The following is a 13494-nucleotide window of genomic DNA, read 5'->3' as shown; positions in this document are numbered from 1 at the left end:
GACGTCTTGAAAAATATTAAGGTAGATAAGTCCCCAGGGCCTGATGAAATCTACCCCAGAATACTGAAGGAGGCTAGAGATGAAATTGCTGAGGCCTTGACAGAATACTTTGGATCCTCACTGTCTTCAGGTGATGTCCCGGAGGACTGGAGAATAGCCAGTTCCTCTGTTTAAGAAGGGTAGCAAGGATAATCCAGGGAACTACAGGCCGGTGAGCCTTACATCAGTGGTAGGGAAATTACTGGAGAGAATTCTTCGAGACAGGATCTACTCCCATTTGGAAGCAAATGGACGTATTAGTGAGAGGTAGCATGGTTTTGTGAAGGGGAGGTCATGTCTCACTAACTTGATAGAGTTTTCCGAAGAGGTCACCAAGATGATTGATGCAGGTAGGGCAGTGGATGTTGTCTATATGGACTTCAGTAATGCCTTTGACAAGGTCCTTCATAGTAGACTAGTAAAAAAGGTGAAGTCACACGGGATCAGGGGTGAGCTGGCAAGGTGGATACAGAACTGGCTAGGTCATAGAAGGCAGAGAGTAGCAATGGAAGGATGCTTTTCTAATTGGAGGGCTGTGACTAGTGGTGTTCCGCAGGGATCAGTGCTGGGACCTTTGCTCTTTGTAGTATATATAAATGATTTGGAAGAAAATGTAACTGGTCTGATTAGTAAGTTTGCAGACGACACAAAGGTTGGTGGAATTGCGGATAGCGATGAGGACTGTCAGAGGATACAGCAGGATTTAGATTGTTTGGAGACTTGGGCGGAGAGATGGCAGATGGAGTTTAATCCGGACAAATGTGAGGTAATGCATTTTGGAAGGTCTAATGCAGGTAGGGAATATACAGTGAATGGTAGAACCCTCAAGAGTATTGAAAGTCAGAGAGATCTAGGTGTACAGGTCCACAGGTCACTGAAAGGGGCAACACACTGCGCATGCGCGGGGATGCCGTGAGCTGATGCTCCCGCGCATGCGCCGCCCGGCAACGTCATTTCCGCGCCGGCTGGCGGGGCACCAAAGGCCTTTCCCTCCAGCTGGCGGGGCGGAAATCAGTCCGGCGCGGGCCTAGCCCCTCAAGATGAGGGCTCGGCCCCTCAAGATGCGGAGAATTCCGCACCTTTGGGGCGGCGCGATGCCGGACTGATTCGCGCCGTTTTTGGCGCCGGTCGGCGGACATCGCGCCGATTGCGGAGAATCCTGCCCCAGTAGTGGCTGATGTTATGTTCCACAGCCCAAGGAAGCTGAGGCCCTTTATAACTTCCAAACTGCTACCCCAGCTGAGACCAGCTTACTCGACACAGACCATGGACCGAACCTGGAAGCTCACGGTCTGTATCTGTGCCAGACTGTAACACAGGAAGCTATGACGAAAAACGTTCCGACTTTCTTTCAATTCAAAGACCTAAACACGTTGGCCATTTCTTTATTATTCTCCCTTCTTTAGGCTCTGAGCAACGACATTGTGAGAGTGTCGAGCCGCATTGAATCTCTGGAGAAGGAGCTGTCTGAGAAGAACGGGCAGTTGCGGGATGGCAGTGCTAGTGACCAACAGGAGATCCGCGAGGAGATTTCCAACTTGCGGCACGAGAAGGATCAAATGATGAAACAGCGTACCGAACTAGATGAGAAACTGCGCATGGGAGACCTGCTGTCAGCAGAGGTATGGCTCATCATGAGAGAAGTCAATCTGTTCAGTGGCGTATTCATACAGAATAGAATACCCATACAGAACTACTTGTGTGTTAGAATAACAGTTCCACCATGGTGGCTAACCAGCATGTCCCTGAAGTCATGTATTTCATATTTCTGAGATGCCTGATGCAGGACCATTTGCAGCCTAATCACTGCTCAGTGGAATTGATGTTCCAGTGTTGTTGAGTAACGAAACAGTGAATTATAGATTCATGTCCAGTATCTCTGATATAATGAGCAATTACTATAAAAGACAGAATTGCTTCCTGCAATGTTTCCCCATCACACTTTGTTCCTAACTTTACTATTCTAAAGCATTCCCTTTGTTAAAATAGTTTTATTCAAACAAAGTTTTCATTATAACAAACACAACAATAACACAACAATTCCAACCCCATATTATTCCCCGAAGATCTCCCACCCAGTCCCTCCAATCCCTCTCCCCCTTCACCCACGCACAAAGAAAATAGAACCTTAATCAAACTAAAAAGACACCCCACTCCCCAAATGCTGATGGTAATCAGTTCCTGAAAAAAGATGATGGGCTACCACCTCCGGTAGAACCCTTCCACCCATCCCTCGTGGCATACTTGATTTCCTCCAGGTCCCGAAATCAGGTCCACATACCATGCCAAGGCCTTTGGTGGCACCGAGGACCTCCACCCAAACAGAACTAGTGCGGTGATCATGCCCGCCAATGCTGTCATGGACAGCTTTTCTGACTGGTGGATTGGTGAGAGTGAGGTCAAGTAGAATTTTCCTCACTGTTGGTTCCCTCACCAACTGCTGAGGACCCAGTCTATATAGAAGCATAGAATCCCTACAGTGCAGAAGGAGGCCATTCAGCCCATTAAATCTGAACTGACGCATTGAAAGAGCACCACAGCTATGCCCACTCACCTGCCCAATCCCCGTAACCCCACCTAACCTGGACATCCCCGGACGCTAAGAGGCAATTTAGCATGGCCAGTCCACCTAACCTGCACAGCATAAACTGGAGCACCCGGAGGAAACCTACGCAGACACAGGGAGAAAGTGCAAACTCCACACAGACTGTCAGCCAAGGTCGAAATTAAACCTGGGTCCTTGCCGCTGTGAGGCAGCAATGTTAACCACCGTGCTGCCCCTACCTTTTAGGATTCAGCCAGCTCGGTCTGTGGTGCTGCTCCCCTTGGCAATGGACATGTATGTCCCCACTCACAGTACCTGTACTCTTGCGAACCTCAGTGTTTCTATCAGTCTTTTAGGCAGTGCATAACAACTCACTGTGCAAAACCTCAGGTTTTGTTTATAGAATAGTGCCATATTTGCACCCCATTGCTCAGTGGATATATGCACTGGCACAGAGCTAAAAAGACCAAAGGACCACTGGTTCCATTCCTTGTCTGTGTTGAATCCACAGATTGCCATTGGGCTTTAGGCTAAGGATGAGAAAAGCAATCGGCCATGGCTTTGAACAACCTTTAGTATCTGCTCCTAGGAAGTGCTTGTGCACAGATGTTGAATAAAAGCAGTTTCAGACTCTTGTTATGTTCCCACTCCCAATCCCCCCCCCCCTCCCCACCACCACCAACAACAACAACAGTCAGATGGGCTTATACATAGATACTGGAAGGCAGCTCTTGTTCATTGAACCATAACCCATAACCTGGAACTACTCAGCAGCTTTAGAGGATAGAACTAAATTATAGAAAATTGAAGATAGAGCTTAGTTATTTGTTCCAGTAGATCACAGCCCTCCAAGTGACCTTTGATCAGTCAGCAATCTTCGGTTAATAAATAAAAACAGAATCATAGAATGATATGGCACACCCGGTCCATTGTACATAAGTTGGCTTTGATTGTGCTATTCAATTAGCCCCATCCCCTAAGGAGAACAACCACAGTTTCTCCATCTTGTTACGGGACCTGGACCAGATGAGAAACCCCAACAATTTTTCAATTTGTAAACTGAGGAAAAGATCCCTCATTCCAGGAGTGATTCCACTGACAAATAAGGATCTTTTCTATTAAAGCAAACTTTATTATTAACACAGTTTTAACCACATTAACATTGTAGAAAAATAGCTCCACAATTAGCAGTTAAACAGTTCTTTTAAGAAAGCAGGGAAATGCTTTAAATACTGACTTATTCCGTTTCTATTTCCAATGAAGCAAAGCCCATTACAGATCAAAAGCCACTTATAAATAAATCTAACAACACAGAGTTACTTGCTGTGCTCTCGTACAGAGATTTCTTGGAAAGCCTGCTTGGAGAGAGTGAGAGACGCTTTCAGGAACTGCCTGCAAATCCTTCTGTCTTTTCCAGACTAAAGAAATCCTACAGCACAAACTGCTTACTACAAACCTGGCTCTTCCAATTAATTACATCATCTCTATCCCAGTAACTGTCTCATGGCCATCTTAACTGAGGTAAACATCATTCATTTAATTATCAACACCCCAGAACCTTTCGGTGAACAAAATTTCATTAACCCCATGTAGGTAAACAAGTACATGGTTTGAGTGAATGATCATCCCACTTTTACAACATCTTAATTGCATATTTTTGCAGACGCACTGCCTGCCTGTATGTTAAACCAGGATTTTAAAAAAGATTACTGCAACAAATATGTACGACACATTCCATATAAAAATTTCCTAAATTCATCACAATCTCTTCACGTACCTGAAACGTCTCGCCCCTGGTGCCATTCTAGAAAATCTCATCTTCACTCTATCCCATGGCCTTTCCATCCTTCTAAAACTGTGCTGCCCAGGGTTGAACACCGTAATTCACGTTTAGACCTAACCAGTGCTTTATAAATGTTTAGCCTAACTGGAAAACAATCAGGCCAGGCAGTAGTTCTAGAGAAAAATAATTAGTGCTTCAGGTTATGACCTTTCAAGGTTCTGAGGAAAGGTAATTGACTTGAAATGTTAATTCTGTTTTTCTTTCTCTCCACAGCTGTGACCTGGCCTTCTGAATGTTTCCCTGAATTTTCTGTTTTTATTTCAGATTTTTGGCAGCCATAGAATTGTGCTTTTGTTTTAGTGTGTCCCCGTTGTTTCTCTCCAGGAAGAAAGGATCCTTTTCCAGCTGGACGAAGCTATTGAAGCTCTGGATGCTGCTATTGAGTACAAGAACGAGACGATCACACGCCGGCAGAGCGTGTTGCGTGCGTCCGCCAGCATGCTGTCCCAGTGCGAAATGAACCTGATGGCAAAACTAAGCTACCTCTCTGCACCCGAAACTAGAGCCCTGCTCTGCAAGTACTTTGACAAGGTAAGGGTCGTCCCTCCTTCTAATGTGCAGAACAGTTCACTCCCTTTGTTTATTCACTAGGAGAGCCTTCTTCATGTAGTTATTTTCAGGAGAGTAACCGATATAGGGGAGAGGAGATCAGAAACTCAGCACTGACTATTATCATAGAATCATAGAATTTGCAGTGCAGAAGGAGGCCACTCGGCCCATCGAGCCTGCACTGGCTCTTGGAAAGAGCACCCTGCCCAAGCCCACACCTCGACCCTATCCCCATAACCCAGTAACCCCACCCAACACTAAGGGCAATTTAGCATGGCCAATCCACCTAACCTGCACACCTTTGGACTGGGAGGAAATCTGAGCACCCAGAGGAAACCCACGCACACACGGGGAGAATGTGCAGACTCCGCACAGACAGTGACCCAATCCAGGGATCGAACCTGGGACCCTGGAGCTGTGAATCAATTGTGCTAATCACTATGCTACCGTGCCGCCCTGGCATTGTCTGACCCAGCTTTGGGCCCAGACATTTTGTCGCAAGAGCAAATCATTCACAGCTCGACTCGCGCCCTTCAGCTACAGAGCATTTCTGAAGCCAATAAGCGCCAGTGGGACCATGTTCATCGCAGTGTGTTCTGAAACAATGCTGCTGTGTTCCTGCAGGTGGTGACACTCCGAGAAGAGGAACGCAAGATGCAGCTGGCATTCATGGAGTTGGAGATGCGTGCGGAGGAGCAACAGAAACTGGTTTACTGGCTGGAAGTGGCAGTGGAGCGGCAGCGACTCGAGACGGATCGTCGCCTCACTCTCCAACAGAAGGAGCATGAGCGGAACTTGCAACTCCTGCTCCAGCACTGCAGAGGTAGTGACTGACTGCATGCATAGGTAGCATTGTACATCGTTATGTGTTTAATCAAGATGTTAGAATGCCAAATGGACACTATCATCGAAGTGTGTTGTTTTACTTTCATGTACTCTTTTAATTTTAATAATTATCCTTAATGATAACAGCATATTGTCTAGACTCCATTCCATTAGGAGTTGGACAGAGTCTGAACTCAGTTCACCCTGGACTCTTTCCCATTTGACAAAGCACCATCCAGTGCAGCTCTAACTCATAAAGCAGAAGCCCCGGGTTCAGCTGCCAGTCTGCGCTGAGCTAACCGGTTTCTGACAGGCAGTGGTAAGAGTGCTTCAATTAACCACAGTATCCTGGGGTTAAAGAAGGGAAAAATCAGCCTGGATTCCATCCCCATCACTCCTAATTGTTACGCAGAAAGTGTTTAGCTCAGTTGGATAGCCAGCTAGTTCGTGATGCAGAATGAGGCCAGCAGCGCGGGTTCAATTCCTGTACCGGCTGAGGTTATTCATGAAGGCCCCGCCTTCTCAACCTTGCCCCTCGCCTGAGGTGTGGTGACCCTCAGGTTAAATCACCAGCAGTCAGCTCTCCCCCTCAACGGGGAAAGCAGCCTATGGTCATCCGGGACTATGGCGACTTTACCTTTACAGAAAGATTTACCAGGATGTTGCCTGGTATGGAGGACATTAGCTTTGAGGAGCGGTTGAATAAACTCGGTTTATTCTCACTGTAACGACGGAGGTTGAGGGACGACCTGATAGAGGTCTACAAAATTATGAGGGCAATAGACAAGAGTGGATAGTCAGAGGCTTTTCCCCAGGTTAGAGGGGTCAATTACTAGGGGGCATAGGTTTAAGGTGAGAGGGGCAAGGTTTAGAGTAGATGTACGAGGCAAGTTTTTTTTACACAGAGGGTAGTGGGTGTCTGGAACTCGCTGCCGGAGGAGGTGGTGGAAGCAGGGACGATAGTGACATTTAAGGGGCATCTTGACAAATACATGAATAGGATGGGAATAGAGGGATACGGACCCAGGAAGTGTAAAGATTGTAGTTTAGTCGGACAGCATGGACGGCATGGGCTTGGAGGGTTGTTCCTGTGCTGTACTTTTCTTTGTTCTTTGTTCTTGTATTTGTGGGGACGCCAGATGAGACCAGAATCAGTATCATTTATGAATTTCCTCAGTTGACTATCATGTTGACACTCACTGCCCTGATTCACACAAAAGAAATAGCCAGGAGGTACCAGAGATGGCTTTGCATCTATAAAACCGTACCGTCACGACATGCAGAACCTTTGGAAAGAAGAGGCAGAATTAGCAACAAGGAATAACCTGAATAAACCCACTGTCACCTCGTGGGACAGCCCCAAGGCCAGTGTAAAGTCATCTTTGTTATCTTCTCACAGGACAAATGGATGAAGGAATTGCTGGGAGTCAGAGGCAGTACGAGAGCTTTGTTCAGATGCTGGAGAAGGAGCTTGTCTGGTACAAACGAGCCAACCATGAGCTGAATGTGAAACTCGGAGAACTGTCCAGTTATCACTTGAATCAACCGGCAGAGCAGAGGAAACGTAAGGAGTGGGCCTATGGTAGCGGTCCGTGAAACTAGCTGCAATTTTCACACACCCGGTTCTCAATCCCAGGAATTGTTTAATTTTACCCAGGGACAAACCAGTTCGTGAAAACATTCCCGATATTATGTTTGCACAAGAGTGGGAGGGACGGTTTGTCTTGCTCTATTCAAATTTTTATTTTAATTCCTCATTATTTTCTCAGTTTTCCAATTTGTTGCAGCTCTACTAAAAAAAAAAATCTGGGTCTTCGAGTAAAGTTAATGGAAGGTAGAGTAATGCAGGATGGCCAGAGGCACCTTTTATTTATGCCACCTTTTGAACTAAGCTCAAGTGTATGAGTCAGTGAGGGAGATTTCGCTCCTGTGTACTGCCCCCAGTCCTAAATCAGACCAATCATTAATTATTTTTAAAGTTTCCTTTTTTTTTTTCCTTGTTAAATTTTGAAGAAGAATGTGTATTTATTTAACACCATTCATATCATCAGAAATTTTCATTGTGTTTATAGCCAATTATGCACTTACGAAATGTAGTCACTGTCGTCAAACAACAACCTGTTTGTTTACTGCAGACTTCCACAAACAAGAATGAGAATAATTACCAGTTACTCAGTGTTGGTGATTTTAGTTGACGGGTAACTCTTATAGGGTGGCACAGTGGTTAGCACTGCTGCATTACAGCGCCAGGGACCCAAGTTCGATTCCGACCTTTGGTAACTGTGGAGTCTGCACGTTCCCCCTGTGTCTGCGTGGGTTTCTGTCGGGTGCTCCGATTTCCTCCCACAGTCCAAACATGTGCAGGTTAGGTGGATTGGCCATGATAAATTGCCCCTTATTGTCCAAGGATGTGTGTGTTAGGTGGAGTTACGGGAATAGGGCAGTGGGCCGAGATAGGTAGCTCTTCCAGAAGGTCAGTGCAGACTCAATGGGTTGAATGGCCTCCTTCTGCAGTGTAGTAATTCTAGAGAACCCCCCTCCTAGCTCCTTGTTCTTCCAGTAATTCTATGCAAGCATCCTCCTGAATAGGCAGATGTGGTTTCAACTTAACATCTCATCTGAAAGGTTGTGGGCATGATCTACCAGCTGCATTATGACCTAACGGGAGTGCGACGCAGCCAGGAGACAGCCAGTGCACCTCGCGAGATGCCGAGGTGTGCCGATCAGGATCCACCCTCAATGGGCGGGACCACGCCTCGCATGCCTAAGTAGGTTTAAAACCCAGGATCTGTTGGGCTTCTGGCATCTACCAGCCACCCCAGGGAGACCCCGGCCAGGCACCGTCCACAAATGTGGACCAGGCGGAACGGCACCCGGGAGGCCTCCCGGGACATCGGCGGCTCCTGGGTGGTCAGGGACAGGGCAGGGTGGCCCACTGGCCCTCCCCCTTGAATGCGGGCCACCTTGACACTGCCACCCATGAATTGACAGGGTGTCCGGCTGGCACTGCAAAGTGGGCAGGAACACTGCCAGGGTGCCATTGTAGCAGTGCCAGGGTGGTACAGCCAAGAGTCAGGGCCTGAGGATGGCTGGGCCCATGAAAGGAGGAGGGGGGGGTGTGAAAGGTGGAGTGTTTGTAGGGCGGGTATGGAGGGACCTCCGTAAGGGTGGAGGGGGAGTGAAGGGTGCAGGTTCAGGAAGGTGGGGGGAAAGGGGGCGCGGGGTGGCTTGAAAAGGTGGGGCCCTCAGCGATCCAGTAGCAGGTTGTCATCACTTGGGGTAGAAGTGGGGGACGGTTGTGCCCATGTGTTTGGGGGGGGGCAACATTGCCCTTGAGTGGTGATTGTGGGGGACCCTCAAGCCCACTTGGAGATCAGGGCACCCTTTCAAAATGGTGGCCCGATCTTTGAGGAGCCGGTCTGGCCAGTGAGTTCAGCTCCCCAGTGATGTAAATAATTCTACGTACGGGTGGTGTAGCCAGCTGAGAGACTCCACAGGGCCCAGATAAGTGTGGTTATGTAACGATGGGGAACTCGACAACAGAGCTGGGGAAAAACCTGCCACAAATGACACTCCTCCGTTGGAACCCGTCCTGTATCTCTGACCACGCAGCACTGCCACATTACTGCACTACCTGTTCAAAACCTGCAGTGAGGCTTCATTCTTCATCCTTCTGATTGCAACGTGAGTGCCGACACTTTGAATTTCAGATAGGCTCAGGGGTCAGGCTGACACTTACAGTCCTTCACATGTTACCAGTAATCACAGTCACAGTGCAACAAGAAGGAACCAGATGGAAGTTAGAAGGTGGGCTCGAAGATAAATCAAACATGAGGGGTGTTCCCCAGGTCCTGATTGTACAATTCTGAAAGTCAGACTATCCGATGACAGTCTGGCTTCAGGCCACAGCCAGAGGATATATAATAATCTTTATTATTGTCACAAGTAGGTTTACATTAACACTGCAGTGAAGCTACTGTGCAAAACCCCTAGTCGCCACATTTCGGTGCCTGTTCGGGTGCACTGAGGCAGAATTCAGAATGTCCAATTCACCCAACAAGCACGTCTTTCAAGACTTGTGGGAGGAAACCGGAGCACCCGGAAGAAACCCACGCAGACACGGGGAGAACGTGCAGACTCCGCACAGTCACCCAAGCTGGGAATCGAACCCAGAACTTTGGTTCAGAAGCTGTTTAAAATTAAATCGCAGCATGCTTTTATGCTCTTTTGGGACGGGAACTGTGCAATAATGCAGGCTCTGTTCTCTTTCAGGTCTTGGATTTGTTGGGAGAGCTTCAGTAACTGTCGACCAAATGCCCCCAGCATCTGGAATAGAAGAAACTGGGAATAATATTGCACCAGATCAAGCATCTGCACCATCAGCTGCTCTGGAACAGATTCCCAAATCCAAAGAGGATCTCCGCGATCTAGTTCACGCACCTCTGCCCCCCACTTGGCGACGGTCATCTCTACCGACAGAGGATCAGGCTGGGCTGGAAGATCTGAGACCAAGGGACTCATTGGAGCACCCGTGCAATAGGGTAATGCAGCCTGCAGAGGGAGCCATGCACTGGGGTATTACACCCATGCAGAAATCCCAGAAAACATTCAGACAGGCAAATCTCAATGCAAACATTTCTTTCTTCAATCCTGGGATCATTGATGTCCGAAAGAATCCAGTAGGATAGCTGAACATTTGGATACAGCAGGTCATGTAGAGTAATGCATCAGCACAGTTTCTCATTGCACAGTGAAGAAAACACTCTTCTGAGAAAAAACTTTTTTATTCCAAATTTTTCTACAAAGCAATTAAAATCAAAGAAGAAAACAGTTTTAAGCAGAATTTTAATGAAGCTTTGGTGAGTCAAGCAGCAATGATAAAAGTGAACTTGGTTCAATTCACTTTTCTTGGTTTTAAAAACCCCCCACACAATCTCAAAAATAACAGTGAGATTAATGATGAGAACAATAAGCGTGAAACTCAAGGGCAGGATCACAGCAAAGTTTGGGATCAGAAATGCCAGCACTTGGGTGATTAAATTCCCTAGATAGAGAGCAACTGATCACACGCTGAAAGCCGCAAGGTTCTCCAATTTAGAGTGATAGTCCTTCTCACAGGGATGGATCAACATCATCCAGAACTCCTTTGAAAAAAGCATTGCTGAACTGCATACATGTTCCTCCTTGGTGTTTCATGGCTGTGTTCCAATGCATTACGCATGTCCTCCATTTCTGATCGATTGTGGGTCATTTTTAAGTGCATTAAGTTGAGAAAAAGCAGGAATTTGTAACTTTATTTCCACTTTGCTGTTTAAAGCCTACTTTATACCCAGCATATCCAAATTTGGTGTAAACACCATCTTGCATTACCGTGGAAGAGTGTTCATCCCAGTTTTGGAGCATGTTCTTACAGTTATTTGCCAAAAGCTGGTTGTTACGATAACAATAAAAGTGCTGGTAAAGTATATGTTATTTATGGTTGCATGTTAAGCTGACACATTTCAACAAGGAATAGATCAATGTGTCTAGGTAAAGCAACCATCCTGAAGTTGTTGCTGAGTGGACCAATACTTTCACATGGCAGTGGATCGAGAATCCAGCATGCCAATTCACTCATTATTCTCCAGAGGAGCAGTTTCCAAATTGATTTTCCAATGTCTTTCAGAAAGGCTGTCGAGTGGGTGTAGGGCTGGATACGAAGTTCGGCATTGATCTTTTGCCTCTTGGACATGGATTTAACTCCAGCCCCAACTGATGAGGCGTGAAGGAAGCAATGGTTTTGAAGGTGGGAAAGAAGGAGACCTAGTAGGAATATGCGGCGGAATTCTCCGTTCCTGAGACTAAGTGTTGGTGGCGGGGCAGGATTTGTGGACTTCTACGACAGCAAAACTGGCTCCGCACCTGGACCAATGCAGCAACAGTTGAGGGGCTAGCACCGGCGCCACATGGAACACAATCGATTCCCTGAGAAACAGTACGGGATTTGCCGGATCCGTGATTTTCATAGAATTTACAGTGCAGAAGGAGACCATTCGGCCCATCGAGTCTGCACCGGCTCTTGGAAAGTGCACTCTACCCAAGCCCATACCACCCTATCCCCATAACCCAATAACCCATTCAACCAACACTAAGGGCAATTTTGGACACTAAGGGCAATTTAGCATGGCCAATCCACCTAACCTGCACATCTTTAGACTGTGGGAGGAAACCGGAGCACCTGGAGAAAACCCACGCACACACGGGGAGAACGTTCAGACTCCGCACAGACAGTGACTCAGCTGGGAATCGAACCTGGGACCCTGGAGCTGTGAAGCAATTGTGCTAACCACTATGCTACCGTGCTGCCCACTAGTGATTGACACTCGAGCTGACAAGCTACAGCCGTAAATACACACTTCACTCCCCACACACACTCATCCCAGCTAACAAGATAGCACTGGTTGCGCTGGAGGGCACCCACCCCACTAATGGGTTGGCTGGGGCCAGAGGGCATTTAGGGGGAGTGGCCTGGGGGACATCCATAAGACTTGTGGCCTTAGGTTCACAGTGGGCAGTCAGCGGCATGCTGCGGCAATGGTGCTCCGTGCCCGTCCACCCCGACCCAAGAGCCCACCTCCTGGACATCCATCGCTACTCCTTCCCCCCAGCCCTAGCAGAAGCCCTCAGGCCAACGGCACAACTGTCAACAAACTATGGCAATGTCGGACATTTTCCGTAGCCCCTCTATCTCCCCCAGCAGCCACGGCGCCTGCTTCACGATTTTCAAAAACACAAGTGAGCCTTGCCAGAGGGAAGATGGAGAATCGCAGAGGCCCCCGGGTCAGGCCCGCTAATAATATGCCAACGGCATTTACTGTATATGCGGAGTGGAATCCATTGACGCCGCTGAAGAGGCACCGGAGAATTGCGATTTTGTGTGAAACTGGCACCCGCCATGATTTCAGCGTCAAACCCGATTCTCTGCCAAATCAAGTTTCCTGATTCAAGGGCGTCATTCTCCGCCGGCGGGAGTCTCCGTTCTGCCGGCGCTCGGGGGTTTCCCGACGGCGTGGGGGTGCCCCACAATGGGAAACCCCATTGACCGGCCGGTGTTACGGAGACTCCCGCCGGCCGGTCGGCGCAGAAATGTGGCGGGGCGGGTAGGAGAATTTCGCCCCAGGTGTCAGCCGACGGAGAATCCCGCCCGTGAGCTTTATTTTTGTACAGCTTGAAAAATGTTATCTAATTGACCGATAGAATTATGGTTTACAATGCAACCTTCGAATGTCACCGGCTTGTTAAACACTCACATCAAGAATTGAACAAATAAAAGGAGTTCTGCCTTTTTAAAGTATTCTATAATTGTGTAGTCACAATTTCTGCTGATCGCACTCTTTGAACTTTTAACTCTTAGCGTGTAAGAATTGCATTCTTGCAGCCTCAGGGGTTCCTGCGTGCCTCTTTATTTGATGTGAAACCTGTTTTGTGTGTAAATCCTCAGATTTGTACAGCACCCATGTATATTCTAACTGGTAATGGTATCTGTGTGTCACAAATCAATGGAGGAATTGTGCATATTCTGGCATTGAGACAGTACCAGTGCACAAAAATACAGTACTAATATACGTTCATCATTGTGTACCAGTGTATCTTTGCTCAGGTGTGTCCCACACCCTCTTGTTGGGCTAACTTTCTGTATAGTTTGGTTGTGGTT

General features: G+C 47.6%; 1 protein-coding gene across 2 annotated transcripts in view; it reads left to right on the top strand.

Annotated features, from left to right (window-relative positions):
- kif7 (kinesin family member 7) overlaps positions 1–13409 on the top strand; it is a 49733-nt gene extending 36324 nt beyond the window's left edge. For both annotated transcript variants that reach the window (XM_072470570.1, XM_072470569.1), the window contains exons 14-18: positions 1446–1661; positions 4752–4958; positions 5601–5799; positions 7201–7365; positions 10074–13409. In XM_072470570.1, the coding sequence (XP_072326671.1) occupies positions 1446–1661; positions 4752–4958; positions 5601–5799; positions 7201–7365; positions 10074–10489 (1203 nt within the window). In that variant the 3' untranslated portion in view covers positions 10490–13409. The remainder of the gene's footprint in view (positions 1–1445; positions 1662–4751; positions 4959–5600; positions 5800–7200; positions 7366–10073) is intronic.
- Positions 13410–13494: the final 85 nt, after the last annotated feature.

This window comes from Scyliorhinus torazame, chromosome 12 (assembly GCF_047496885.1).
Source record: "Scyliorhinus torazame isolate Kashiwa2021f chromosome 12, sScyTor2.1, whole genome shotgun sequence".
NCBI classification, from domain to species: domain Eukaryota; kingdom Metazoa; phylum Chordata; class Chondrichthyes; order Carcharhiniformes; family Scyliorhinidae; genus Scyliorhinus; species Scyliorhinus torazame.
The sequence above is the reverse complement of the archived record's forward strand: the minus strand, read 5'-3'. Positions and strand labels throughout refer to the sequence as shown.